The sequence below is a fragment of the Phalacrocorax carbo genome, chromosome 4 (genome assembly GCF_963921805.1).
Source record: "Phalacrocorax carbo chromosome 4, bPhaCar2.1, whole genome shotgun sequence".
Classification (NCBI taxonomy): domain Eukaryota; kingdom Metazoa; phylum Chordata; class Aves; order Suliformes; family Phalacrocoracidae; genus Phalacrocorax; species Phalacrocorax carbo.
In genome coordinates, this window is record NC_087516.1 from 26,501,204 (window position 1) to 26,528,424 (window position 27,221).

Consider the following 27,221-nt stretch of genomic DNA (forward strand, 5'->3'; position numbering starts at 1 on the left):
TGTTTGTTCTGAAAAGGAGAATTGGTACGTCCTAACTTTCTCCTGAGAGCACGCAGTTTTGACTGAATCATACGCTACTGGCATGTGGTGAATTGTGGTGTTCTAAAACTGTATTGCTGACACAATTTTGAAGTAGAATACCCTGAAGGAAAGACGATGATGCATTTAAGTAATTGGGCTGTGTATCCTACATACACTTTTCAAATATTTCATAGATGTATTTTGTAAATGTCTTGTTTGATTCCCTTGAGAGCTTGTTTGGGGAATGGAGAAGGAGAGTCAGCGGAGTTAGACCTACTGAATCTCTAAAAGCAAATTTCCATCTGCTGCCAACAAAACTCAAATCATGGAGCAGCTCATTTCCCAGCAGCCAGGAATGCCGTGAAGCAGCTTCGGCCTCAGCCTCCATCACACTTCCTAGAAGTGAGCTGAGAAGGCGAGAGCACGGTTGCGCTCACAGACCAGGAAGCGCTGTCTGTTGCAATGACTCCTCTAGATAACCGTAACTTGTGTACGCAGGAGGACTGCCCCACGGGCTTGGTGCCGCCTCTATAAAACAACGTGCTCCAGCCAAGCCATTGGCACATCTTATTTTGGCCAGTGCGTCGGGTGGGAGAGATGCAGGTGTGCCGGCAGCACAAGACGAGGTAGGGCACTGCCTCACTACAAATTGAAAGCAGAGGAGTTGTCAGTAGCAGCTGTCAGTGCCTGTGAAATGTTCTCTCCAAGATCATTTAGCACTTTTCTCTTCTTTTCCTTTGTTTTTCCCATTTGTGAAGTAAGCCAAAGCTTTGAATGTACTAGGAATTGGGGGTGGTGGTAGCGGGGACTAGGGTAATGAAACTGGAGAGTATTACAGTGATGTGGAGTATACGCTTTTTGTGGCCATCATTCTTTTCTGTGCAAATAACCTTAAACTGTGACTTCTCTCTTCATACATGAAGGACACAGAAATATATTATTTGTGTTACATATACAGGACATTTTGAAATTATGCAGTGATACTTTTTAAAATTACTTTTGTTGAGCAGAACTAAATTGTCTTCAGTTTTGCAGTTACTGATTTTCGTAGCATCTTGTGTGTCGCCCTGTGTGAGCAGTGAATCCTGCACACAGCTAGTGGGGAAGAAGCAAATGCTTTCAAAATAGGAAAATTTGACTGAATGCTGGCAAGAACTCAAAAGCAATTACATACTCTGAAGAGGTACTCTCAGTTCAGTTTTACAACTGCGTAAATGTCAGGGCAGCTGTATCACCTTCAAATGAAATTCTTTGACTGGGGCAAGCACTGGTGGTGCAGCTTTCTTCGGCTTGTGCTTCTTACTTGCTGAAAGTGATTTGTAAGAAAAAAATTGAACTTTTTTGTACTTTTGCTGTGAACCCTTCATTGCTTTTGAAAACCATTAAGGTTCCTGTCGCTCAGGATTCACACCTGAAGTCTTTGCTTCCTCATTGTCACAAGTGGTTCTATGCTACTGTTCATTATAGGATTGCTTAAATAGTCAAATCAGTTAGTGAAGGGCTTTTTTTCTCTTGACTACCTCTAGAGAGCACATGTACTTTTTCAAGGGAATCTGAACTGATCATTTAAGAGGGATTCAGGATTTTGGCAGTCTTGGTGAAAGTCAGAGGCAGGAAATGTCTCACTAAAAGCAGGTTAGTAGCAGTTATACCAAAGTTAAATTGATTTTATTAGTTTTTTTAGGCAATTGGAGGGAAAAAATAGTTGGTGCCAGTGGAGAATGGCAGAAGTGATAGGACTGTTAGCCCCCACGGAGCAGCAGGAAGTTTATTTACATGAATGGCTGCTACATACACAGCTGGCTGGAAGGGAACAGCAAGGTTCAGCATCCTCGATGTGGGGTACTCCCCATGGCTGTCCAAAGACATGACCAGGTGGCTTTATCTTGATGAAGAATGGTATGTTCTCTGTGGGTTATAAATGTTACATTTTAGTTTTACTCTTCCAGAAACATCAACTCACTGAAGAATTAAAACTGACAGCACCACAGAGCCGTGTGGGAGAAAAGGGGATATTATACTCAAGTGACACAATCAAGCCTTGAAGTAAAGAGATTTGAAACGGCTTCCATTCACCAAATGGAAGTTATCTAGAGACCACCCAAGACCACTGCATCTCTCCATCCCACTCTTGCTACGCCAAGACAGTGCATTTGGCCCTGGACGTTAATAAAATGCTGGATTCAATCAAGTGTGTCTTGGTAGGAGACTCTGCGGTGGGGAAAACATCTCTTTTGGTACGTTTCACCTCCGAGACTTTTCCAGATGACTACAGGCCCACCGTATATGAAAATACCGGAGTGGATGTCTTCATGGATGGTGTACAGATTAGCCTAGGTCTTTGGGACACGTCTGGCAGCGATGCCTTCAAAAACATTCGCCCCCTCTCCTACCAACAGGCAGATGTGGTATTAATGTGCTACTCAGTGGCAAACCACAATTCTTTTCTGAACCTGAGGAACAAATGGATCAGTGAAGTCCGCAGCCATTTGCCCCGCACCCCCGTTTTGGTAGTGGCTACTCAGACTGACCAGCGTGACATGGGGCCCTACCATTCCGCCTGCATCAGCCCGATAGACGGGAAGCGGCTCGCCCAGGATGTGCGAGCCAAAGGCTATTTGGAGTGCTCTGCCCTCAGCAACCGAGGAGTGCAGCAGGTGTTTGAGTACGCCGTGCGGACAGCAGTCAATCAAGCCAAAAGGCAGAACAGGAGGAAGCTCTTCTCCATTAATGAGTGCAAGATCTTTTGAGGACTGTCGGCGGTGGTTTTGCCTGCGTTCGTTCTTTCTGTTTTCACACAAAGATACTGTGGCAGAGAGAATGGGAGGTAAATCAAAGGAGGACTCCTGGCAGGACCACAGTGCAGGTGTCCCTAGTGAGACAGATGTACTCTCTATCTCCCTCAGTATGCATGGGCACTATCTTGAAAAATGAAAGGTGCACACACACGTCCTTATTCACAAGTCTGACTTTGGACTTCGCTAGCCTGGACTGGAGCGGGCCTAGCCTGGAGATCTGCAGATAATAGCTGTGCTGATTTTGTTGTTGTTGTTGATGTTCCTCAGTTGCTGGTTTGTCTGCATTTATTTAATGACAAACTTCTGCCTAGGTCAACCCCCACCTCTTGACACGTCTGTCCATGTGGAGTTTTTTTTACTTTAAGAACTTCATGTATAAAATCTGACTGCTGTATATTCTATTTAAAAGACTCTTGTATATGTTATTGTAAAATCCTGACAGTTTGTTTTCATATTTTTGAAGTTCTTCCTCTAGCTAACCACAGAAGCAAATCATCCTATCCATAGAATAAATGGCCTGCAGCAAGCCTAGCACTTCTTAGGCATGCCTGAGTCAGTGCATAACAGTAATCAAATCCAGTACGTCAAACATAGGAGTGATGAAAACTTAGTGACATTTGACAGCCGTCCTGTGGCTTTGTGAGATTTGTTATCTTAGTCTTGTTCCTCAGCAATATGGTCAAAGATGGGATGAACCAGGAGGAAACTAACCTGATTCTTCCTAGACCTCACCTCGTTACAAGCCCAGAGGGCTGTTTTGCAGTCACGGCTGGTTTAGACATATGGTTGTGGTGGCAGAGACAAGTCTGTGCTATCATCACCTCTGTTGTCCCTGCCATAATTCTGGAGGCAAAAGATTTCAGTCTCCAGGGATGAAAGGTATTTTTTCATAAGCACTAAAATTCTGAAAGTATTTTTAGTACAATTCTTTTCTAAACAGTGGTTTTAGTGAAACCGGTCACCTACTAGAGTAAAAAATTAAGTACACAGCAATGTTGAATGTGTGTGTTTGGAATGGCTAAATAACATTTTTTCTTTAAGTTTTCATACTAAGTATAACTGCCTGGGTTGTATCAAAATAAGACTGAAACAAGCTTTGCATCCTGGGGAGCCTGGCAAGTCTAAGAGTCAAATCCTGACGTACCTACTGGGGCCAAGTTACCCTCCTGTACAGAAAGCCAGGCTAAGGAAGTGGAAACTCCAGATGTGTAAGAAAACTCTGCTGGAAGACAGCATGGGATCAACACACACTGCTGTACTTTCCTCCTGAGTTGTGGTTGCCCTCCTCCTTAGGTTATCTGTCCCATCTGCCCTGCATCGTCTCAGATCTTGCAGAGCCGTCTCATCCCAAGGTTTCTGCTGCCCATAGAGGAAATCTTCTGGGGGGTTTCTTAGTGCAGCAGGATTTTTCTTGTCTCTTTCCCTGTCCTTCAGCTAGCCCAGAACTGACCTTTGAGGGGCTTATAGCATGGTGCCATAAAAGATGGCACACAGCACAGTAAGACTATTCTCTCTCCACATAGATCCTGACAGAATGACCTGTGTCTGTTTTTACCAAGCCCCTACTTATGTGTTTCAACAGGATTGGATGCAGTGGCTTGTCTGATTCAAATCCAAGGTAGGACTTCAGGTGTTACCCTACTAAGCAAATAAGCTATAGCTCAGATCTTATCTATCTATAGTTTGTCCTTGAAAAACTAGTTGGGTACTCTTCTCCATGCTCTGTTCTACCGCTGAGCTTTTCTATAAAGAGAAATTCCAAATTAAAACATTCCCCTCCTATGAATCCCAGAGATGATCTCACGTGTGGTGTAGGTGAGCAAGTATTTGCGTTGTGAGCACACTGAATGGCAGCGGTGCACAGGAGCACGTTGTTGGGACTGTCCTGCCAGCTCCCAGGCTGTTGAGTATTTGCAGCTCATCAACCTGATTGTAAGGGAGGCTTCTAGTCATAAAAACACACTGGTCTTATGTGAGGTTTTCATAAATGCTTCATAAAATCTTTAAATCTTTACAAGCTTCTGCACACGAGCATACAACCACTATTCTCTTCCCTGCTTCTCTTTCTCTTCAGGTGTTGACTGCAAATCCACTGTGCCTTGAAACACTAAAACTGACATGTTTGCAAAAGAACCTGAACGGCAGGATACTTACGCAGAGTTACACAAGTGCCTAGGCAGTATTTGGTTAAAAACCTTTTGGCTTTTGGAAGAAATAGGTGTCTACATCTCAACTCTTGCAATGCCTCTTCACTGAAAGTCTTGGATTTTGTAACCCTAATTTAAAATTAGCCATTGTTACTGTTTTAACATTAAAGACGACATGCAAAATGCCACGTTGTGAATCTTCAAATTTGTTACAACTGCGGACATTTTTGTTATGGTCCCCACTCCACTAACAGGTTTAATACATGGTTTCAACTTTTTTTGAGACATTTTTACCAGCATGTTCTTTTAAATGGTCTTTTTTTCTCTGTGGCTTAAGCTTTGTTTACAACAGTTCATGCTGCTGTTTTTATGTGTTGAAGAACAGTAACCGCTAGGCCAGGATGCTGTGTTGTGGTATCTGCTGCGGGATGCCAGTATTCAGGGACCAGAAGGCTCCAGAGAGTTGTTGTTTCAGACAGAGCCAGATGAAGATGCACTCCAGAATCACATCATAACTCATCTCTCATCCATGTTTGCTTCACAAGGCTTGTTATGGTGTATTACAAAACGAAGAATTCAAGGTTTGCTTGCAATTCAGCGAAGCAAAGTGCTTCCCTGAGATGCTTGAGCTGATGATATGGGATGCATAGGGAATTTTGGGGTGGCTTGACATACTCTTGATTGTGCATCCTAGAGCCAGTGCAAAGTGTGAGGCCACCAAAAGCCGGCTGATTTTTAAAATGAAATTGGAGAGAGGATAAAGTAACGGGGATTTTGGTTTGGTGCTATGTGAAAAAACGGTTCCAATTTTCACAGCCTGGTTATTTTCAGACTCTCAAAGCTAAAAGGCACTTTTCACTAGGAACAAACTGCAAAGCACATTATTCTAGTGTCTTTAATTATGCAGCTTTCTCTGAGCTATAGAACTGATGTGCTCAAAAAGCGTGGCAACTGAAGTGCAGAGAGTGAAATTTGGATGTAACAGAACTCGGCAGAAGATTCAGCCAAATGGATTATTGGGGTGAGGCTTGCACCTCTGCAGCCGTGCTGCCCGTGGTGTCAACGGCGAGGGACCGCTGAGGTTGCCCATGAAACCCTACCAGCGTGGTTTTGCTAGTGTTACTTAGGCAACAGGGTCCCTGGGTACAGTTCGGTGGTGAAAATCTGGCTCTAATATTCAAAATACATTCAAATGACAGCTGGGCACACATGTAAATTTTCAACTTCTTTTGCTCTGAAAAGCAGCAGGCTGGGGGAGGCTGAAACAATGTGCTGCCCCACCTCAGTCGTGCCTGGCCGTTCAGCTAAGGCAAGAGACCTTGCTCAAATGCTCCCTTTCTATCTTCTCAAACCGGTCCTTTTCAACTTGTTACTCTGTTGCTAATTTTGCTTTCATTTGCTATTAAAATAGGTTAAAATTAAAAAAAAAAAAAAAGAAGAAGAAAATACTGGGAACTTAAAATGAGAACAGCAATAACATTTTCATCAGCATCTGACTTCTCGTTTTGATGGAAAAAGTAATTTTGGATCACTAATTGTTTTACTAAATTCTGCAAGTTGCACAAAAAGTTGAATAGATATGCAATTGTGATTTAAATCATAAACTATTCTTTAAGGAGAAAAAAAAGAATTTTCCTTTAGTAATTTGCAAATGTGGTGAATACATGTTCCGTTATTTTAAATACAGATTTCCCAGCTTTTTAATACTTACTTGGTCTGTAACATAAAATATAAATATTTTCTAAGAATAAATAATAAAAACATATTTCAGATCTTCCCCCCGATTTTTCATATGGGAAGTTAATCTATCTTGTTAGATATAATCGACACTGTTTTGCCTGATATTTGCAATTAACAGTTTGCAAATATTTGTGTTATTTTTGTGGGTACTCTTCGACTGCTACGATGTCTGAACAAATACCAGTTAATGCTTGCATTGATAAAGAAAATGCATTTAAAGCAGTCTTTTTATACATGCCACCACCATGAAATAAATCACCACAGGGGTCAGACACAAAGAAAAAAGAAATGTCGGCACTCTGACATCTCAGCCTTTTCTGTACTACTATTGCATTTGAGTGAATGCAGCCATTTAAATAATTTCAAATAAATGGGGCAATTCATGTCCCTTAGCACTTTCTCCTAATGCCTCTGCTATACAGGGCTCAGGTTAATATACAAAGAATAAAAAGCTTCATTTCAGAACATGATAATGGCTTGTCTGTTCTTGCCTTTGTGGGCAAGTTAACTACCTAGACTTAATTAAAAGTCAGTTCAGCCTCTGAAAAAAAGCCACATATGAGCACACTTGGGTTAGCCAAACTCCCTTGTTAGAAACAACAGTAATGAGCTTTTGTCTCTGGATGTGAGGAAACATATTTCATGTCTTGGAGATTTCCTTTGCAACTCTAAGTGCAGAAACTCCCGACCAGCTATCACTGTGTACCTGTCCTAGCTGACCTGCGTGCCCTTTACGTCGTGCCCTGACTGGCCAGCTGTGGAAAACAAAGTTCAGGAAGAAAACAACCTTTGCGCATAACTAGATGTTTATATTGTCGTAAGTGCTTAACTATAGCTACGGTGGTCTTTCCCTTGCCCTGGCCCCCTTGCTCCATCGCAGTGTGACTACGCAGCTGCTGTGTGCCAGTGTGGTCCGTTGCTTGGGAGGCAGGAGGAGAGCATCGCCACCAGACAGCCTTGGCCACACAGCCCAAGGGGGATGGGTTTTAAGTAAGGTTTTAGTTTGTGTGCCATTTCTAAAATCAATGTCTTTTAAGTCATTACCCAGGCCTGGTTCCTGCAGGCACTGTTGCGCTGTTAGCACGGGCTGGAAGGTGCGTCTCAGCTTTGCTGGGCGCTAGCCGCTGTGGTTTAGGGGGGGATCTCAAAGCACTGAGCCAAACCCTGTGTTGCATCCCTTCCTGAGCACGGGGAGCTGGCCTCCAGACTCACATAAGCTGTGAATTAGTTATTAGCAAGCAAAGTAATAGCTATTGCTGCCTTTCTGGTTATGAAGAACTGAGGTAGTGACATGCCTATCTCAGGGCTTTCACAACTGCCCTACATAGGGCTGGCCAGGGGAATTTCTGTCATTACTCCTCTCACCTTGGGCAGCTGTCGGTATGATTCATGCAGGGGCGGAGTAGAAGAGCACAAGCCTGTGTATGGTGGTTGTTTCTGTCTCTGGAAAAGAGGAAGGAAACGACAACCAATGCCTCCGCACGGCGTGAGGTGTTTGCTCACCGGCATCTGCAGCGTTTCCAAGAAGCCTCCAGCAAGCGCCAGCTCCCACGGGCACCCCAGCAGCTCCTGGCCATGACTTGGAGGATGTGAGCTGACCCGGGGTGGGTCTTGTGCCAAGAGCCGGGTGTCTCCCCCCACCCCAAAATGCTCTATCACTGATCAGGTACCACAAAAGGGTGAAATTTTCAAAAGAGCAGGCTTTGCTTTGAAAATCAAGATACCTTGCAAATGCTGACTCCCCCGGAGGTGGCTGAGGGTGTCCGCTAGCCACAGGCAGGGCCACAGTGGCTGAAGGTGGCCAGCCCCAGGATGTGAGGGGAGACGCCCAGGAGTTACACTTTTCAACTTGGCAGATAAATTAATCATGTAGAAGCAACTGGAGGAAGACTTATGTGTCTTATACACCAAATCTCTCACGACACATAAGCAACTGCTGAATTTTCTCTGTCTCAGAAAACTGTTTTTTTTAATACATAAAATGCTAAGTGACTTTCTGGCTATTACCTTAACTAAATGCTTGCATTTGTCTGCCACCGTGACACCAGATCTGCTGCTTAAAAGCCAGTGTCAGCACCACCCTGCTGTGAACGATGCAGTGTTCAACACAATACGCACCCATGTAAGTATTGAAAGTCATAGGATTTCATAAGAGACTAGATTAGGACTTCTAATAGATCCTGGGCATTAAAATATGTACATATATTTTAAATTGTTATGTGGAATTTGTGCTGGTATCTGATCCATCATAGAATTATTAACCAACTAAACCAGAGCTGCAGCCGTGGCTCATGATTAGGACATTGGCTTAGACGCGAACGTTGCTGTTTAATCCCTCTCCCATCACACAGAGCTTGGCCAAAGCCAGGTCAGGTCAATTGGGAGCTCTTAAATTTAACCAGGCCTCTGTAAGCCTGCACAAGTGACTTTTAGATACACAAGTCCGAACTGACTGCTGGTGTAACCAACCTGTACAAGATCAGCTTGACCCAAACGGATTCACCTTGCCTGAGCCTGCTCTCCGTGGCTCGCTGGTGAATGGCAGGAGGATGAACTGCAGACATGAAACACAGCTCCACAACACCCCCGCTGTTCCTGGCCCCGCTGCTGCAGCTGGGTGACACCAGGCAAGCCACGGCTCAGCCTGCCCCCCATGTGAAATGGGGAGATGGCAGTGACCTTTTTTTAAAGTACTTTCAGACTGATCATGAAAGATCATGGTGCTGGTGGGTACTTTTGAATTTGCCATGTCCTAGCTCCTCTTCTGAGAAATGTTTTTGCTGATGGGTTTGACCTGCAGAATTTGCTTTGAATGGCCTTGAAACACAACTTCATGGGATAAGGGCTTTCCAGCATTTCAATTCACTGAAGTCATAGGGAGTAGGTAAGCATAAGTGACAGAAAGAGTATAACAATGCATTAATTACTTCACTACTTTAACAGATCGTAATCACGGCTATCAACATAATGTCCTTTTTAATTGTACAATACCTGGGTATGGGCTGAACTAACATCTGATTGATCAGTGACAATGAAATAAAATTCTCCCTGAGGGAGTTATGCTGAGTGCTGGGAGGGTAAAGCAGAAGGAAGGTCCAGCTATACTTACCCCTACCTGCTCTTTCTGGAGCATGCTTTTGCATTCTCTGTAGTGAGTGGACTCCGGGCTGGACCAACCTCCATGTGTGCAACAGGGACATTCTTACAGCAAGGATTTAGTGCCCAATTGACAGGTCTCACTGAAATGCCATCACCTCGAAAATGTTCCTGTTTCCTTTGCAGGTGAAAAGAAGAGACTGAGCACAGCTTGAGCAACAATTTAGGTTTAGCATGACCAGGGGGAGTAGCTGTGAGGTGAGCAACTATGGTCTCTTTACCCTTAGAATTTCACCCTGCCATGATAAAATACTGGGGAGAAATTACCAATGCTCCCCAAATGGTTCCTTTGTGATGGGAGAGATGATTTTTTTCTGCAGTGGGAAGAGTCATAGGTACCCATACGGAGCCTCAGGCCCCTGATGCAGTACAAAATATAACTCAAGGAGATTAACTCAAGGAGAGGAGCTGCTGACTCTGCTCCACATCTTCGACAACTTTCTACCTGGCTGCCAAGAAAACTGATGTACTACCCTTGCTCTTGAGCATCCTCAAGTTTTTGACTCTCTAAAGTGCAGGGCCAGAGCTTTGCTCTTTCCCCCTGATTATTCAGAGGCATTTCAAGAAAATGAGGCATCTTTACCCAAGAAATTCCCCTCCTGCTTTCATAGCTGACACATGCTTATGACTTCCACTACTGAGTTGTCACAATTTAACTTTTAATTTACAGATGAAAGAAATCCTATGAACTTGCCTAGCAAAAAGAAAATTAGTTGGGATGTTGCTTTTCCCCCCCCAGAGAATAGCTAGTTCTGGTCGACTTGATCTTTGCGATAGGTGTCAGCCAATGCTGGTGGAGTTAACGCTCTGAAACAGCACAGCAGAGACTGGAGGGATATCATTGCATTGTGTTTTAAATATGAGTGACAGGGCTATAAGCAGAGACTACAAATAGCATATGAAAACAGAGGTGGGTTCTGGAAAGATCTAAGGCAGAAGGGGTTGGTTAACTAGGTTCAGGAAAAGAGACAGATTTGTGATTGGGATCTGGGACAAATCGCTCAGGGATGCTATTGGACTATCCAGAATTAACAGGGTATTTGCCGAGCAGAGGAGCTTAGATGTCTGCAGGGTAGCGCTCTGACATTGTGCGTATAACAGAAGAACCAAAACAGCAGGAAAACAGAAACCTGAGGCAGGGTAGCTTGAAAAAACCCTACCTTTAACTCCACAAAGTCAGTTCGCTGAGCTGTGTGTGCTGTGCTGAACAAAAGAAGTTATGAGTGTGCCAGGCATGAGGAGTGAGATGGAGAAGCAGAATGGACAGCATCATGTCACAGGAGTCTGCAAGCACTGGGAGAAGACACCCAGGGCAGAAAGAGAACACAAAAGCCTGGGAGCTCAGAGGTGCTCTTCACAATAGCAATGGGCAAAGCTGCAGCAGGAGATGGGCAAAGTCAGCATGAATGTGAATGGAAATTACATTCATTTCTGTACAGGGCAGAGGTACATAAGCAACTGCAGTGCTAAAGATAATTATGTAACACTTAAAAAATCCCTGGGCTGTGGAAAAAAGGCTCTACCAGGGTCTCTGGGGACTTGCAGGTATATGAAAAGATAAGGAAATAAAAGTTTTGATTGGACCTGGGGCTCCCAAAGCTGTTACTGCTTGTGAAGGTGATGCTGTGCTTTTCTGGTGGGAAACCTGGACAACAGGGACTCTGAAGTGTGACCCTGTGCTGGTGTCGCCCTGGCAGGTATATATTACAGAGAAATGAGCCACACTTTCTCTGAAGCTCAAAGGGAAGGAGGCGATGAATCAGCCAGTTTGCTGAAAAGGTCTCTGAGAGGCAGCAGCCTGAGAAAGCTGAGCCACACTAAAACAATAGAGAGGAGCCATGTCGATATCCAGGGTGGCAGTGATGGGTCTGCAAGGTCATGTGGATGTCCTGGGGACTGTGGCAGGACCATGTCTAATGACAAGGCTGAGTCTAACTCTCACCATTCCCTGGCTTGGCTGGGATGGGGATGAGAGATGTAGGAAACTTGCCTCCGAGGGACATCCATAGCCCACGAAGGCAGCAGCATGCAGAGGTGCCTGAGCTAAAGCCACTAGTCCCTGAAGTGGGAACCATGTGTCTGTGTTGATGTGGCACTAAGAGACAGGTTCACCACAACACACACAAGGTCCCAGTTTGACCTGGGTTTAACAGGGTGCAATGGGCTTCAGGACCGGGATTGCAAGACAGAGTGGTTGGAGAGCACTAGAATTTGCAGGAGAATCTTGCCAGGATAATCGGGAGCAAGAGGTGCAAGAAGACATTAAAGTAAAATAATGACAAGTTCATTGTGTGCCTCCAGTGTGTGCACAGCTTTACATGACAGCAAGCAGCTGAGAGGGACTTTGCATCCCTGCAAGCATCTCATGATGTGGTACTCCCAGTGGGATGTGAGTGAAGAAGCCACAGCTGGAGCAGGCAGTGACCGTGATGGACTGAGGTCTGCTCCTCCTTGATCTCACAAATATTGTGCAGGACACAGAGGGCAAACAGGAGAGAGAATCAGAGTCAAGCAGGGTCAGACTAAAGTCTGCAAAAATAGGTTTTCTGTTAGCACTTCTTATGGACATTCACTGGCCATATACAAGTAGTTGAAGGGATCTGGTAATGGCTTCAAAACATGAGCTACGTAGGTAGGACTGCCACTTCTTGAGGGTGGTACAAGGACTCCATTTTTCTCTGTGGATTGAGGATCAGGGGTTGAGGCCGGGGCCAAGGCCAGCTCCAGACATGTTTGAACTCATCAAAGAGGCAGCAAATGTGGGAAGTACCATGGTCATGTGCCTCGTCAGACCAACTGGAGGTGTAAAGCATCTATGGTCTTTGACAATGCAGTCATATTTCTGCTTCCCTATGAGGAACTGAGCTTGGTAAAGGAGCCAGCCTGTAAGAGTATGATTCCCATTGACCATGCCAAATGCCTGGGGAGCAATCCTCCCCTGTGAATTCCTCTGCATCCATCTTCTGAAGATTTTTTGGGACAAGACCTGCAGGAATGGAAATGTCACCTCCTGATGTGGTGACCACATTCTCAGGTTTGAACCCATTGGCAACACAGTGAAGGAATTAGGGGCTGCCAGCTGCCAGATGTCAAAAGAGCAATGTGTCTCTCTCGTTGCTCCCTATCTGGCCAGTTTAGCACAGCAGATTCCCATCTTTTTCAGTCCAGAGGCCTCCACTGTATAACCCTTGCAAAACCATTTTCTTTTCACAGGCTGAGTGCATACATGTAACAGCTCACAGAGAAGCAGATCTGCATCTTGTGCCTCCTCCCAGCATATTGTCCCGGATCAATAAGAAAGCTCCCTCTTGATGTAGCAAATGTTGATCAAGCTGCAAAGCCACTTGAATGACTGTGACAGAGGCGCTGCTTAGACATAGCAAGGCAAATCCCCTAAGACAAATATAAAACCAAACATTTCTACAGTGCAAAGGGGGTTGGGGCACAGAATGAAAAATATTGATAAGCTGAGGGTTGGAGATGATGCAGTCTGCAAGAGCTGGCACCAACTGGATTTTGTGATCACTGCTCCATGATCTTCGTGGGTAAGTACAAACACTGCCAGGGCTGCAATGAGAATTCAGTTAGCTCAAGTTTGAGTCAATCACTGAATGATCCAACAGTGCACAGTTTTAGCATTAACGGTCACAAAATTGAGCCCATGGTAAATGGCACAAACAAGAATAATCTTTCTTTCTTTCTTCACACTCTGAAGTGTTCAGAGACCATTTGTTTAGCGAACTATTTTTACAGGACCACAAACCTTCCCTGAGTTTCAAATTCACAGACAGCATGCACTTATTGCAAGGAATAATTTATAGTTTTGAGGTGTATGTGTGTGGTGTAGTTCAGGGCAGCTTAGTTCAAACATGTAAAATATAGCTTACTGGGATGGTCTGCACACCTGCAGGTGGGAACAACTGAAGAGCAGTTTAGGTTCAGAGCTGCGCTAGACCACTTGATCAAAAAGTAGTGAAGAACCGTAACAGCAGCAGTGGTGGAGGCTCTAACAATGAGAAGAACGTAAGGATGTGGTTTGCTGTCGAGAAGGTCTTGAAAGAAGGTAGGAGGGGGAAGGAGGAGAGAGAGGTGGGCTGCTGTAAGCAGAACGGTAGGAGCAAAAGCGTAGTGAAAGGAAATAGCTGAGGCTGTAAAAAGTGAAAAAGGTTACTGAGAACTGAAGAAATCAGAGAAGAGACAATGTGACTGAAGGGAGCTTTTCCTCAGCTCTGCACTCCTGTTTTCAAAAGCTGTTTACTTGGTGTGGTTTGCAGCAAAAGAAGGTATTTGGACAATTTACTCTGATTCTTCTGACGGCAGAAGAGCAGCAAATGTGACATCCAAACTAGGACTTCATTGATCAAAGGGCAACATGAGGAATGACCTGCATTTTCTGGTTAAACAGAAAGGCTCTCCTGCGAGGTCAGCCTCTGCTATGTAGGAAAGCATGGAAGGGTTGCTAAGGCCAACCCCAGCCCAGTGCTCTTGCACAGAGTTAGAGGCAAAGCCTAATGCACTCCCTTAAAAAAATTTGCTTTATATGTGCACTACAGCAGGCTGTGACACTTGTGTGTGGCTCCACATGCACCTTCCCAGTGCCTGATCCTCTCCAAAACCTTGCTCGGGGCTTGGAGCGCATGTCCCCAGCTCAGGGGCCTGCAGCACAGTGGATGGGAAGGCTGCCCTCTGTCAGCACAGCTCTGCTCAGGGCCAGGAGCTTGGTCCTGCACCCACAGGAAGAAATCTGAGCTCAGGAGCGAGCAGCGTGGCTATTTTGGAGGTGCTGGGGCCAGGGGGACCATGGAAAGAGGACAGAGCATCAGTGAATGCCCTGGGGTGCAGGGAGGCACAAGATCAGTGACACCCAGTGACACCAAGTGGTAGCAGCCAGGGTGCAATACTGTTTGTGGCTCTGCAACCCAGGGCTGATATTTTCCTTGTGGCTCAGTGCCTGCATACTTACTACGAACATCATGAAACTTGTAGGGAAACCCAAAGCTTGGTGGCCTCGGGTTGCTGAAGAAAAGGTTTCCAAGATACTGCCTCACTCTAAACAACTTTTGCATCTGACTTAGGAGCTTTTCACTCTGCTGGGACACAGGCCGTGGTACTGATCCATCCCAGGTTTGCTGCAGACCGCTGGCGAGAAGCCTGCCAAGCAGGCAGCAGTTTGCACAGTCTCATTTGCTGGTTGAATGATCAGGGTAAAAAAATAACCTCCTACCTAAGATGAAGTGACACAGAAAGCCTTCAGAACACGTGCAGTGGGACTGGTGCTGTGCTGCGAAGCCCTGCAGATGCTTGAGAGACCAGGTGGCTTGTGATGATGCATGATCCTCTTGGGATATGAGCTCTACATACTCGTGGGTCTTATCAGGGTTTGCTTTTGGAACAACATAACTACTCTGAGCAGAGTTGCTGGCCCAACAGCTGCTATTTCAAAGTGTTTCAGATCCACATGCCCATCTGCACAGCGCTTCAGAAGAACTGTCAGGAAAGGAACATTCACAGAATTGAACAGAGACAAAAGATTAGTAATCAGCAGCCGTAGGTAACACAGTCCTGAGCTGTATGCATCTCTCCTCGCCTTGCAAGAGCTTGTTCACAGGCTCCATCAGTGCCAGCCATTTGCAGATGTGCAACAGTGTGGGCAGCAGTCTGCTTCTGCCTCCCGCCCGCTCTCCCAAAAAACAAGCCCAGTAGTGTAGCACAGATAAATAGGTACTTCTGACATACAATTCATCTGGTCTATTCCAGACGTTGGTAAGGTGAACTGTGCCCCCTAAAAGCACGTTTCTCTCTCTCAGCTGTAAAAAAGGGTTGAGACAACTCACTCTGCCATAGGTGTCTACGCTGTTACATCTGAAGAGACAGAGATTCATTCCACCCTTGTCTACAGACGCTGTGCACAGACTGCAGTTAGCACAGCTTCTGGGACCCTTCCGTGCCCTTTCTGATACTGGTCTGGGGAGTCCTGCTGCAGGTATTACCACTGTGGTGCCTGTACATTGCAGTGGAATGGATGAAGCTGTCTTTCCCAGGGATGGGTGTCTCAAGGGTAGATGAGTTCAGCTCAGATCACAGTGTTTTCACTTTAAGTTGTTTGCATATTTCCATGACATTTTTAAGAACTGAGTATCTCTGAGGTTTTTGCTCCTCCATTGAATTTAATTGAAATTTGCCAATGCATTAACGAGTTGGAGAGGAGAGACAAGCGGACAGCAATCACATAATCCTTGTTTTCTTAAGAATTCAGGCAACTAGAGTGATCACCTTATTCCTGTAGTTAGTCTGATCCCTAGGGAAAAAATCTTTCCAAACAAACAGCATATTCAGCTACATAATGCACATGATTGAGACACTGTTGTTGAAACTGTGGGCAGAGATATAACGAAACAGATTTGTACTTGCATTTAAACCTTATTTTGTCTTACAATGCCACTGAGAGGGATGGAGGTACTTGTCACAGCTATTGTTTGTCTTTCTGAAGTTAATTGCACTTTAAAGGTGTTTTTTCCCCACCTGTCACACCAGAGGCAGAACTGGAAACTGCCAGGAATGACTTTGTGCAACAAAGTGGCGTAAAGGTATGATCATCTATATTTGATGTAGAATCAAATAAAAATCAGAGCAATTAGAGACAAAGGTAAGTCTACAGGCCTAAATGTTGGAAGTTCAACTTCTGCATCAAGATCAAGACAGGCTTATTCTGCCCTGTAGATTTAAGGCATTTAGTCTCATGGCAGCCACTTCAGAGGCTTCCCGTTGGACGGGGTATAAAGTCAGCTGTGATGAGTTAATATCAGACTTAGGATTTATTGAGACAGGGATGGGCACTGCTGGGGTGTGAGGAACGTGCAGCATGAACGCACGGCCTGATGCTGATGTGACGGGTAGAGCCCTCCCTTTTTAGCCATCCTCACTCATAAAATGTTCCCCAACAACTTTGCAGCTGGAATTAATCCAGACGGGAATCCGGAGTTCATTTTGACACTGGATTAAGAGTGAAACTTGTCTGTTCTTGAATTTTTAGCCATGAGGTTTTCTGCCAAAGCAGATGTGTTAAATCCAACAATTTAAATGAAGTATTGTTCATCAATTACACATTAAGGTTAAGACCTTAAAATCTTTCATTACATGGTGGAGAGTGTTTGGGAGATCGCCCAGCATGAACGTGGCCCCCTCTCCTGAAGGGAATGGAAATTATTAAACTTGGTGCAGGTTTAGCAAGCTGTACCATGGAAAGAGAGAGGCTCTGACTCATCTACTCTGCAAACAACCGCATGAGACTGCAGTTTCACTTTTTGATGTGGTCTTGTTACAGAAGTGTATGCCAGCTGAATTATCATGATGAAATACTATTCCTTCCACCTGGCTAAGCACTTGGTAATTTTACTTGAAGTTCTGGGGGAGGAGAGCTAAAGCTGCTTCAGTGGGCGTTGTACCCACAGTTCAAGCAATAATTCAGTCCTTAGTGCCTTCAGGGAGGAGCTGAGTTCTCCCACCCATTCTTTTTATCCCCTTCATGGAGGAGAAAAGGGAGGTGCATGCAGGAAGGACTAGGTCTTGTCCTCTGAGGTCCACACACATAAGAAACTGTTCAAGGAGACTGCAGAGAAATAAGGAGGCCTCTGCTATCGGCATGCCAGACAATGTTTGTTATATAAAATTTTTGGTGAGATTTTGGTCACACTCTTCTGTTTTATCAGAATGATATAATGAGAGAAGAGGGAGAAGCCCTCAGCTGCATGGGGTCTCCTTTAGTATCAGACAGATCTCCCTCTCCCTTACTGTGTCCATCTGTAGATAACTGCACTGTACCACCACAATGATTTGGGAATGCTTTTAATTATAAAGTATGTCCAGGATGCAGTTACAAATTATTTTAACTTTGGTATCTTCATCAGCTAGACCAAGAAGCAACTAAAGACAGAAGCTGGACACCTCCCCTGTTCTGTGGTCTTCAGCCCTGTCGGGATAGGATGGAGCAGATCCTCATAGAACAGACGGTATTTTCTCCCTTTAGCATTCACTAGTCCTTAGGTAAAACTTCACCTGGAGTATTCCTTGGAGGGAGATTTCAGGACAAAAAGTATTTCACTGAAAAGGTTGTAACTGGCATTCCCAGGGTTTGTTACCTCCCTTCACAAACGCTACTGGGAAGTTGGCAGGATGTCACTGGGCTCTAGGTGGCCAATAATTGGCTTTTTCACATAAATTAAAGTGACTGGCAAGTTTTTTACTTGAACAGCCTGATCAATTGCAAGTGTACAACTCCAAGTCTAAAGATAAGACGAGAGCTCTTGCCCGTGTAATCTCACTCCTCTTCTGAATTGTCAATGCTGGTTCCTACCTATGAGGAGAAATACCATCATATAAATAAAACCACTAGATAAGTCTGTGAAAGTCTGAGTCCTGCAATTACAAGCATTTGGCTACTGGGTCCTTTTATCTCCCACTTAATGGAAGATACAGGGCCTGTTCAATGGCAGCCTGGCCAGGATCCCATTTAAAAGGAGTTAAGGTCTTCTCTGTCCTATACCACAGAACACAAATATGACATCCCAAAATAGGGACAGATCATTTGATTAAAGGACACATGAAAGCTTTATCTTTGCCAGGGAGCTAATTACCTGAAAAGAAGAAACACATTCCTTGGCTGGATGAGGTCAGAAGTAAGACAAAGCTTACGGTGGAGTAAACTGCTTCATTAAAATACCTCTGGGTGAATGCTCCTGCTCTTTGATGAAATGTGGTGAAGTCATTAGCACCTTTTCACCTTGCATTTTGCTGAGTAGGAGTGTGTATGCATGGCTAGTTACCATGGAATAAATGACATGCTGTAAATTCACACTGTCAATTAATTTCTTCATGTGCCCATGCTCTTAGGCAGAGGAACACCCTGTTTCTCGATGGTGGGTGTGGAGAGGTGTGAGGAAGATATGCTGTCAAAACAAAGCTGCTTCTCAGCATATGTAGTAGGAAAATCAAGTGGCTGAGAAACCTTAGGGCCACAATTCATGTGCCTGCAGGCTTCACCACAGTCCTGGCTGTCTCAGGCTGACTCAAAGGCAGCACACTGGGTCTGCCCTGGAGAACTGCAAGGGCAAGGGACCACTAGCAGAAATGGGAGCTGGAGTGTTCAGTGTGGCATCTTCAACCCAGGTGCCAACACCCCAATTAAAAATCAGTAGGTGCCCAAACCCTTCTTCAGGGTTTTTGCCACAAAAAGAAAACAAGAAAAAATATTATTGTCCTGCTTCTGCAGGACCAGGTGGGGAAATTTTGTGGAAGAAAAAAGCTGAACTTGCTTCAATGCTTATTGTATGTTTGGAGGTGTAGAGATAGGCATGTTCCTGAATTTTTGGCCCAGGAAGCCTTTCCTTGCTTCCTGCACTCACGCTGGTCTTGGCTGCGCTCTGCCCATGGGAGTATTACCACATATTCCATCATTGGATTTTTCAGCTTTATTTTGCTCCTTAATTTTCCTTCAGGAGCCTTCAGAGATCTTTATTTTTCCTCATTCTCCCTGGTGGAAAGGATGCAGGTAGCCACACTTCCATTCAGGTTGGGATGAGCAAATCCAGTGATGGGGATGTGCACAAGTGACTGGGGGAGGCTGGGAAGATTCTCCTGGGTGTAGGAGCCGCTGGCAGCACCTACCACACTGCTGTCCTAGCCCAGCTTTTGCAGCCACTGTCGCAGAAAATCTTCTCTGTGTAACATTAAATGCTGAGGTTAGAGCTGGGTGTTAAAATACTCTCCTGGTTCTGGAGTTTTTTTGCAGGGGCTCAGATAAGGTGGGGGAGCCGCTTGTGCTCAGTGCCGACTGGCAAGCGAGCTGAAGTAAACTACATGGCTTAACCACAGGGGCCTGTTTTTTTTTCTGTGCCGGAAACACCTGCCAAAAAGGCTGTGTTCACTTGGGCTGTACAAAGAAAAGCCCCAAATGAAACTTCCAGCCATACAGCAACAGGTCAGGAGGTGATATTCGGTACACCAGTTCAAATTCAAGGCAGCTCACTGTGTCGTTTCACCAGGTGCGTGGCAAAGATAGGGGCACGGGGAGGCAGGCTTCTGCGAAATGCATTTTTCGCAACGGGCTGTGCACTGCCAGCTCACGGGGAGGTGCATTTTGCCTACTGGCCAAAAAGAATTTCGAAAATATAAATTGCAACAGAACAACTGTGTGTGATTCATACCCCATACCACAAGGCACTGGCTGTGGAGCTGCTGGCCCTGCGTGGAGGCACGGCACTGTGGTCCAACCGGCCTGCAATGTGATGTGGCGAGCAGCTCTTCCCCGAGCACCCGCCACCATGGGAAGGGATAGCTTCGTGGTGCTTCATGAGGAGGAGCGGTTGGCTGCTTTTGTACCCTCTGCACTCTTTCACATGTGGTTTGCATGACAGAAGTCGAGGGCAGGTCAAAGCCCAACTACAGGAACATGCAAGCCTTGCACCCGCACCTAGCGAACTGCAGCCCGTAGAGGAGGGGCAGCCTGTAATGCCTGACCAGACAAGCAGTTAAACGTTTTTGCCTCCTCCTCCTCCTTTCGGCAGCTGCCCATTGTGCACGATTCACTGCCTGTGCCCTGCTCATCAGCTCTTCTCCTCCAACAAAATGGAGGCTTGCCAAGCTGGGGCACATTTAAATGTCAAGATCTGGGAAAAAGTCATCCTGCCTCTTTTAAACTTTTCTAAAATGGGCCAGCAAAAGCACAGGCAGCTTTTGGCAAGCTGCCTAAATCTGGTACATTTTCCCATGTGTACTGTTTGCTCAATAAGCAGGTCTAAATTCTAGCACTGGGGACCCTGGTGGGGACAATACCTGTGGCCCATAAAAGCCACCCCTTGAGTTTTGCAAGGCCAGCTGGGTCTGACAGCTCTTAACCCTTCAAATGTCATCTCTCACCCACACCTCCGGGTGGATGCATGGATACATAGATGAATGAATTCATAGATGAACGCGTGCATTAGTACATGTATGGATGCACAGATGGGTACTGATCTGCAGTGCACTGAGCCCATGGGTTTCTCTCTGACCACAAAAGCAGTAGGTGACCTGCGTGGCTGCAGCAGGGTCTGGAGTGCTGTACACTATCACTTGGCCTCATCCCTAGTTCCCTTCACTTCACGTGTCTGTGCAGGTGATGGCAGTTAGCAAGTCTTGCAGAAAATGATGGCTCTGAGGGCTGAGCATACTTGAGGCAGAGGGACGGCATCAGCTTACAAGCTACCATATCCTGAGTGGCTCACACTGCAGCTTGTTGTGAGCACCACCCAGTGCAGAGCAGCTCTCAGGACACAGTGGTTGTGCCTCCTAAATGTCTTTTAGCATTTTGGCTTTTATGAAGCTGCCAAAGTATGTCAAAAGGGTGCAGTCTGGGCACTTGTGAACTACGTGGTGAGGGGCAGACACGCTTGTGGAAAAACTAGCCTTTGGCAATCATCTCATGTCCAGGCATGAAAAGACCAGGGATCAGCTGAGGATTAAAACTTAAATATCCATTGAATAAAGAATACCTTTGTTAAAAAAAACCAAACAAAAAGGCCAACAGAAAATGCCCTGACACTAATACGACCTCTGTGGCAGAAAGACAGTCACATCCATACATTCAGAATTGGAGAAGATACTGTAATAGGAACAAGATGCTCGAGTGGGTTGCTGGAGCTCTACAGATGACATGCATTGCCTCTGTTCCTCCCATGCTTGTGGAAGTTCACCTTATTATTAAATTTCCCTCAGACATCACACACAGGGTATACCTGTCACTAATATTACATGTGCTGTTTTTTCTATTGCATGACCAACAACAGAGCATTATCAGAAAAATCCTCTATGATTTTTGCTGTTTAGCCCCCTAAAGGCTTTCATCCCAAAGGTTAGTAGCAAACAAACTGTACAACCTGCCTTTAGCACGAGGACATGAGAGCTCGCGCCGCCAACAACCAGGGGTGAGAGCATGGGGTGTGCCGTGAAGCAACCAGGCAGCTAATGCCACAGTGTGCTGTTGTGAAAGCCAAGCTGAGATGCAAGACTTGGTTCCAAGTTGACCTAGTCTTAAAGTAAATCTGAGTTTCTGAAGGAATGAGGGGAACATGCCAGGAAGTAAAGAACTGAGTAAATCTAAATGAGTGGCTCATACTGGATATTTGGGTCCAGCCTACATAATGCTGTTGGAACTTGTGGCTAAAGAGTATTAGGTAACTTTATAAATACCCTACGCAAAATGCATGTGTGACATAACATAAAAAGCTTTAATAATTTTAAGGTCTGAGCTCTCCAAGTCCAAACCTGTAGGATATGGTGTCTAAGGCTTGCTCTCCGTAAGGAGTTTGCATGCTACCTCCAGCCTTTACATTAGTTTACTTTGACTTTTTGAGGATCATGTTTACATATGATTTTGCCCCACTCCACTACAGACTGAACCTGGAAAGAAGAAACAAGTACCTACCAGTAAAGCATCTATCTGCATCTATCTGGTCACATTGCTAGGGTAAAACAAAGTCAGTTTGTCTGTCAATTGACTCCCCTTCATTAGGGAGGGCCTGCTTTTCAGTGCTGCTGTGCCCAATGGATTACAGAATTTTTTATGCTGTGGTGCAAAGCTGCACCCCTGTGATGCGCACAATGCTTAGTAACCCAGCAGGGAAACTCCTCAGAAGTTTTAAAAACACGTCAGTTAAAGTGATGTAATTTCCTTTCCCTTGCCTGGCTTTGTTATTCAGGAGTTGTTGCTGCAGTAACTTAGCCTTGGGATATGCAGCAATTAAAACTATGGGTGGTTGCACTGTAGGAAGATAGCGCCCCAGGAAGACTACTTCACAGAGGCGTTTTTAGGACATAATTTGAGAAAACTTTTTGGCAGGAAAACCAGCCCATGCCATTTTCTTACTTGGCCTCAGCTGGGTCAGTACAGCTTTTTGTAGATCTACATGATAAAGTTAATCTGATTATTTTTAATCTATGTTTCTATATTTGCTTTGGGTTTAGCTAAGCAAAGTGTACTAGCTGAGGGAGATCACACAAGGAGGGAATCCACAGCAGTGGATGAGAAAGGGCTTATGGTAAGCTGGTATTGCTGCTGGGAAAACACTTGTGGACCTGTAGGTGCAGCATAGCCTTAAGCATTTGTTCAGGAGCTCTTTCCCCTGTTGGGAGAAAAGTAACCATTGCCATTTGGAACTGCTTACAGAGCTGATGAGGAACCATCGTGGGGCAGCTGCTCTGCACAGTGGCATTCATCTGATTTTTGTGAGTTCCTCCCCCACACCCTTCTTCCCTGCTTGCTTGATGCTATGGAGATCATCACTGGGGACACCCAGAGAGGCTATCCTGACTCGGCGTTGGCTACAGTGAACTCTATTGCCTTTCTCCACTCATCTCTTAGGTGAACTGTAATTACATCAATATGGAGAGACAGCACATTTTTTATCTTTTTGATTCTTAGTGTGAAGCCATCACTGTTACTACTACAAATACCCTGGTTTCTATCTCAGACAGGCCAGCATCCCCTTCCCTCTCAGAAAATTAGGGAACAGTAGAATAATATTTACTGAAAGCACCCTTCTCACAGCCTTGAAAAGATTATCAGTTCATACTTGGATTTTAACAGAGACCTACTGGTTAGGGGTGGAATGAACTTTCAAGTACACGCCTGAGGACAGCCTTAAGGTTGCTGTTCCCCATGTTATCTTGGTTACTGCAGCCTGCTATGCTTTTCTGATATAATTAGGGCTTTTCTGGTAGCACAAGAGACTGTAAAATGGGTCCTCCAGCTACTTTCCTCCAACCTGCCGTTGCTACATGCCAACACCCAAGTTTCAGGATGAAAGAGCAGTCCAGGACACCACAGTGATCACACAGCATAAGGCCGCACAGCATACCCGCACACACTTGGGCTGGTGCAGTCAGCTCCATCCCCACCATCATGCACAACGCAGAGCTCTGCTTCTCCTGTAACAAATCCCTTTTCTCTTCTCTCTTGAGTAAAACATTTAATAGTGACCTAGAAGGCCCCCTGCATTCTCACAGTAAACCAAAGTCTTCGGGAAGGCAGCCTTCCCTCAGTAACCAAGGATGGGGAGCCAAATTCTACCTTCTGTCTCATCATCCAGCCCAAGACCTCTGCTTCCTCTGGCGCACTAAACCAATTACTTTGCAGTCACAGAGAAAGTTCTAGCCACACTGTCATACCACTTCACATCAATGAATGTGTGCAAGATGTCTGGGACTCAGCATCAGCACCACAGTGTGCTGATTCTTCAACAGCTTGTAGTAAAGCTGTAGAAGGGGAGCTACCAAATGTACACCAGGGAATTAACAGATTGTCTAATATCATAGCTCTGTCTTTGCAGCGTGCACTGCATGGAGAGCAGAGCAAGAACTTTCTGTAACTTAAGATCCTCTTGGAAACTAGACTGGGTATTGAAAAGTGCAGTACGATGCTGCCTGTGTTCTGTATACCTGGTTGTCAACTTGGTAGTTCCTGAAGACCCTGATGCAATGCCATAACTTCTAACAGTCTTGTTATGAAACATGACGCTCAACCTTCTTATGATCCTGCTTCTCAGATACTAGTTATTTAATCTGTATTGAGTCTTTAAGTGCTCCAGTTACAGAGCGAGGGTTGTGTTGGCTATCTCAACTTCTCTGCTACAAAGAATTCTTTGAATTTAGCATCATCATCTTTGATGTTAGCCACATTTCAGCTAAAGGCTACTTTTGGTTAGTATCTAGGTTTGATAGATCTTTTGGAGAGGGATCAGCAAAGGGCCTTAAAAACCATCAGGGAGAAGGCTTCTCCTGTAGGTAAAAAAACTGAGACTGCAGCAGCCAACAGCTGAAGTTGGACACAGCTGCTATGGAACTGCAACTTGGACAACAGCACCAGCTTCCCCACTGTTATCACATTCAGTTAGCAGTTAAATCCCCTCCATACTCACAGCTTCCCTATCACCAACCATCAGCTAGCTTTACTTCTCATTCCATCAGACAGTAAAAAACACATTCTTGTATCAAGTTATCTTGTGACCACTGTGCTGAATGGCCTTTGACCAGGGCATAATAGAAAGACTAGAAAAGGTCTTGAAAGAAAATGCAGTTTAATATAAGATTGCGAGGCCAAAATACAATTAGATCAAGCATGTCAAATAGCATGCAAACTGACCCACAAGTCAAAGCAGTTTTAAAACCATGACACTCCATTCTCAAAATCATTCCGGGGGGGGGGGGGGTTTGGGAAAAATCACCTTGTACTCCCCTTCTCCGTAACTTTACAGAGCATTGCAACTTTAGTCTGTATGAAGTATACAGTTTCTGCATTGCAGAAGATACTTCCCCTTACTATGGAAGCCCAACAAATAAACAAAACTGTCGTCTTCAGGATCTTCACCACCACCTTGCTATTCTGTTAATAGCTTCATGAGAATACCCATGAGATACTGCTGTTACAACAGTCCCCAACCAGAGAGAATGCACACCAAACTGGTTTGGAGGAAGTCCAGCAAGCCCAAGAGCACAACGGAAGACAGTAAGGAACTCCCGTTTTGTCACAGCCGTACTGTCCAAGTGCACAAAGAGAGGGCCCTCTCCTTGTGGCCGTGCTGCCACATAGATACGGAGAGCTTCAACAGGACAGACCCACAGCTCTTTAGATAATCTCAGTTGGATCAGAAACCGCTCCTGGCCCATGTGTGATGTATGCAAACAAAGGTTTGCACCCCCTTCAGTCAGCTGGAGGTCACTCAAGTACAGGAGCTCTGGCTGTGCTGTATTTTGGCAATTTGCCACCATCTCTTCTATATGGAGTGCCCCAAAAAAAGCTACAGTAAACATGGCACGGAACAATATACACTCATAAGGAGATCTACACACAGATTCCAAAGTCCCCAGAAGAGATCTTAACACTTCAATAGTTACAGGCAAGTATTTATCATTCGAAGGGCCAGTCCTACATTTCAGCCTTGATATCATGTGACAGATAACAGGATCTTGAAGAGGATCAGGATGATCTACCATTCTGGAAATGAAAGACAGTCCTTCCGTGTACATTATTATTTTAGTGGGAGGCAGATCCTGAGCATCCATGATAACCAAGAACTCTCTCACTTGATCCACTGGAATTGGCCAGACTGCAGGCAGAGCCATGCATTCTCTAAAGGCAAGGAAATTCTTCAGGCCTTCATGGTAGACCTTCCATAAGCAGCTATCTCCCGAGTCCTCCAGTAAGAGCAGAGCCCTCAGTGGGTAAGGGCCCAAGGGATGCTTCTCAGGGACCTCCTGGCTGAGTTCATCTGCTAAAAGAAATCCACATTAGCAATGGCAAACAAGGTAGTCTCATGGACAAACAGACAAGTTTCCTCCCTTTCAACATGCTCCAGCTTTTGCTTTAATATCTCCAAAAAAAGTCTGTCCCTTGCATTCTTACAGGTCTCACTTGCACAGCTTCCAACAGCTAGAGCATAGCAAAAGAATTAAATTCTCAAAAAAAACCAACACAAAAACCCCAGTGATTTTTCTCTTTAAAGCAACACGTCAAGCCTGGTGACAGACCCAGCAAACTACAGCGAGATTTCTGCACCACCAGACCTCCATCAAGGAGCAGAATGGATTGATAGTAACAAAGCTACATAAGAACAATAGATTCAGCAGTGCACACAGGTCCCAGAAGTCTTCCAGTACAGAGGACAGACACCACAGAAGAACCCACCAAGCCTCTGCCAACCTCCCCCACCATGCAGCCGACCCCCTAGGGCCACCACCACACTCACCAGCTCCTCTTCTGCTGCCAGCCTCCACCACACTGGAACCCCACAATCCGGCACAGCCACCTGGACCAGGCAGCAGCCACCCCATACCCGGCTCGCGCCGCAGCAGCGCCAGCAGCGCCCAGAAGGGCGAAGGAGAGGCAGACGGCTCAAGCCCACGGCTCTGCGTCGCCATCAAACCCTCATCCATCCCACCACAAGCACGAACCACCAACTCCCGAAGATGGCCGCCGCGCTGCCTTTTTATAGCCTGTCTGTACGCCTAACCAATCGGAGCTCCCCTTTCCCGCCCCCGCCCCTCTCTTGCCCAATGGCGGAGCAAGCCGCGTGGCTTTGCGCTCCGCCCCGCCGGGAGGCGGAGTCTGTGCCTGAGGGAGGGAGCGGGGCAGCCGCGGCGGGGCCGCTCAGGGGTGGGGTTTCACTGCCTGGAGCCAAACGGTCCATTATCGTTGTCGCCTTCCTTGTGCTGCAAGTGGGGCTAAGGAAGGAGCCGCCGGTGATGGAGGGTGTGCCCGCGGGTGCGCCTCCGCTATGTGACTTACCCCTCTTGGCCTGGTTCTCCCCTGCCTCAGACCTGCGCCATTTTG

At 45.7% G+C, this 27,221-nt stretch overlaps 1 protein-coding gene across 1 annotated transcript; it reads left to right on the plus strand.

The window, feature by feature from the left end:
- Positions 1-2,001: 2,001 nt before the first annotated feature.
- RHOH (ras homolog family member H) lies at positions 2,002-5,059 on the plus strand. Its single transcript, XM_064450831.1, has one exon. It carries the CDS (start codon positions 2,196-2,198, stop codon positions 2,769-2,771), a length of 576 nt encoding a protein of 191 aa, XP_064306901.1. The 5' UTR covers positions 2,002-2,195; the 3' UTR covers positions 2,772-5,059.
- The last annotated feature ends 22,162 nt before the right edge of the window (positions 5,060-27,221 follow it).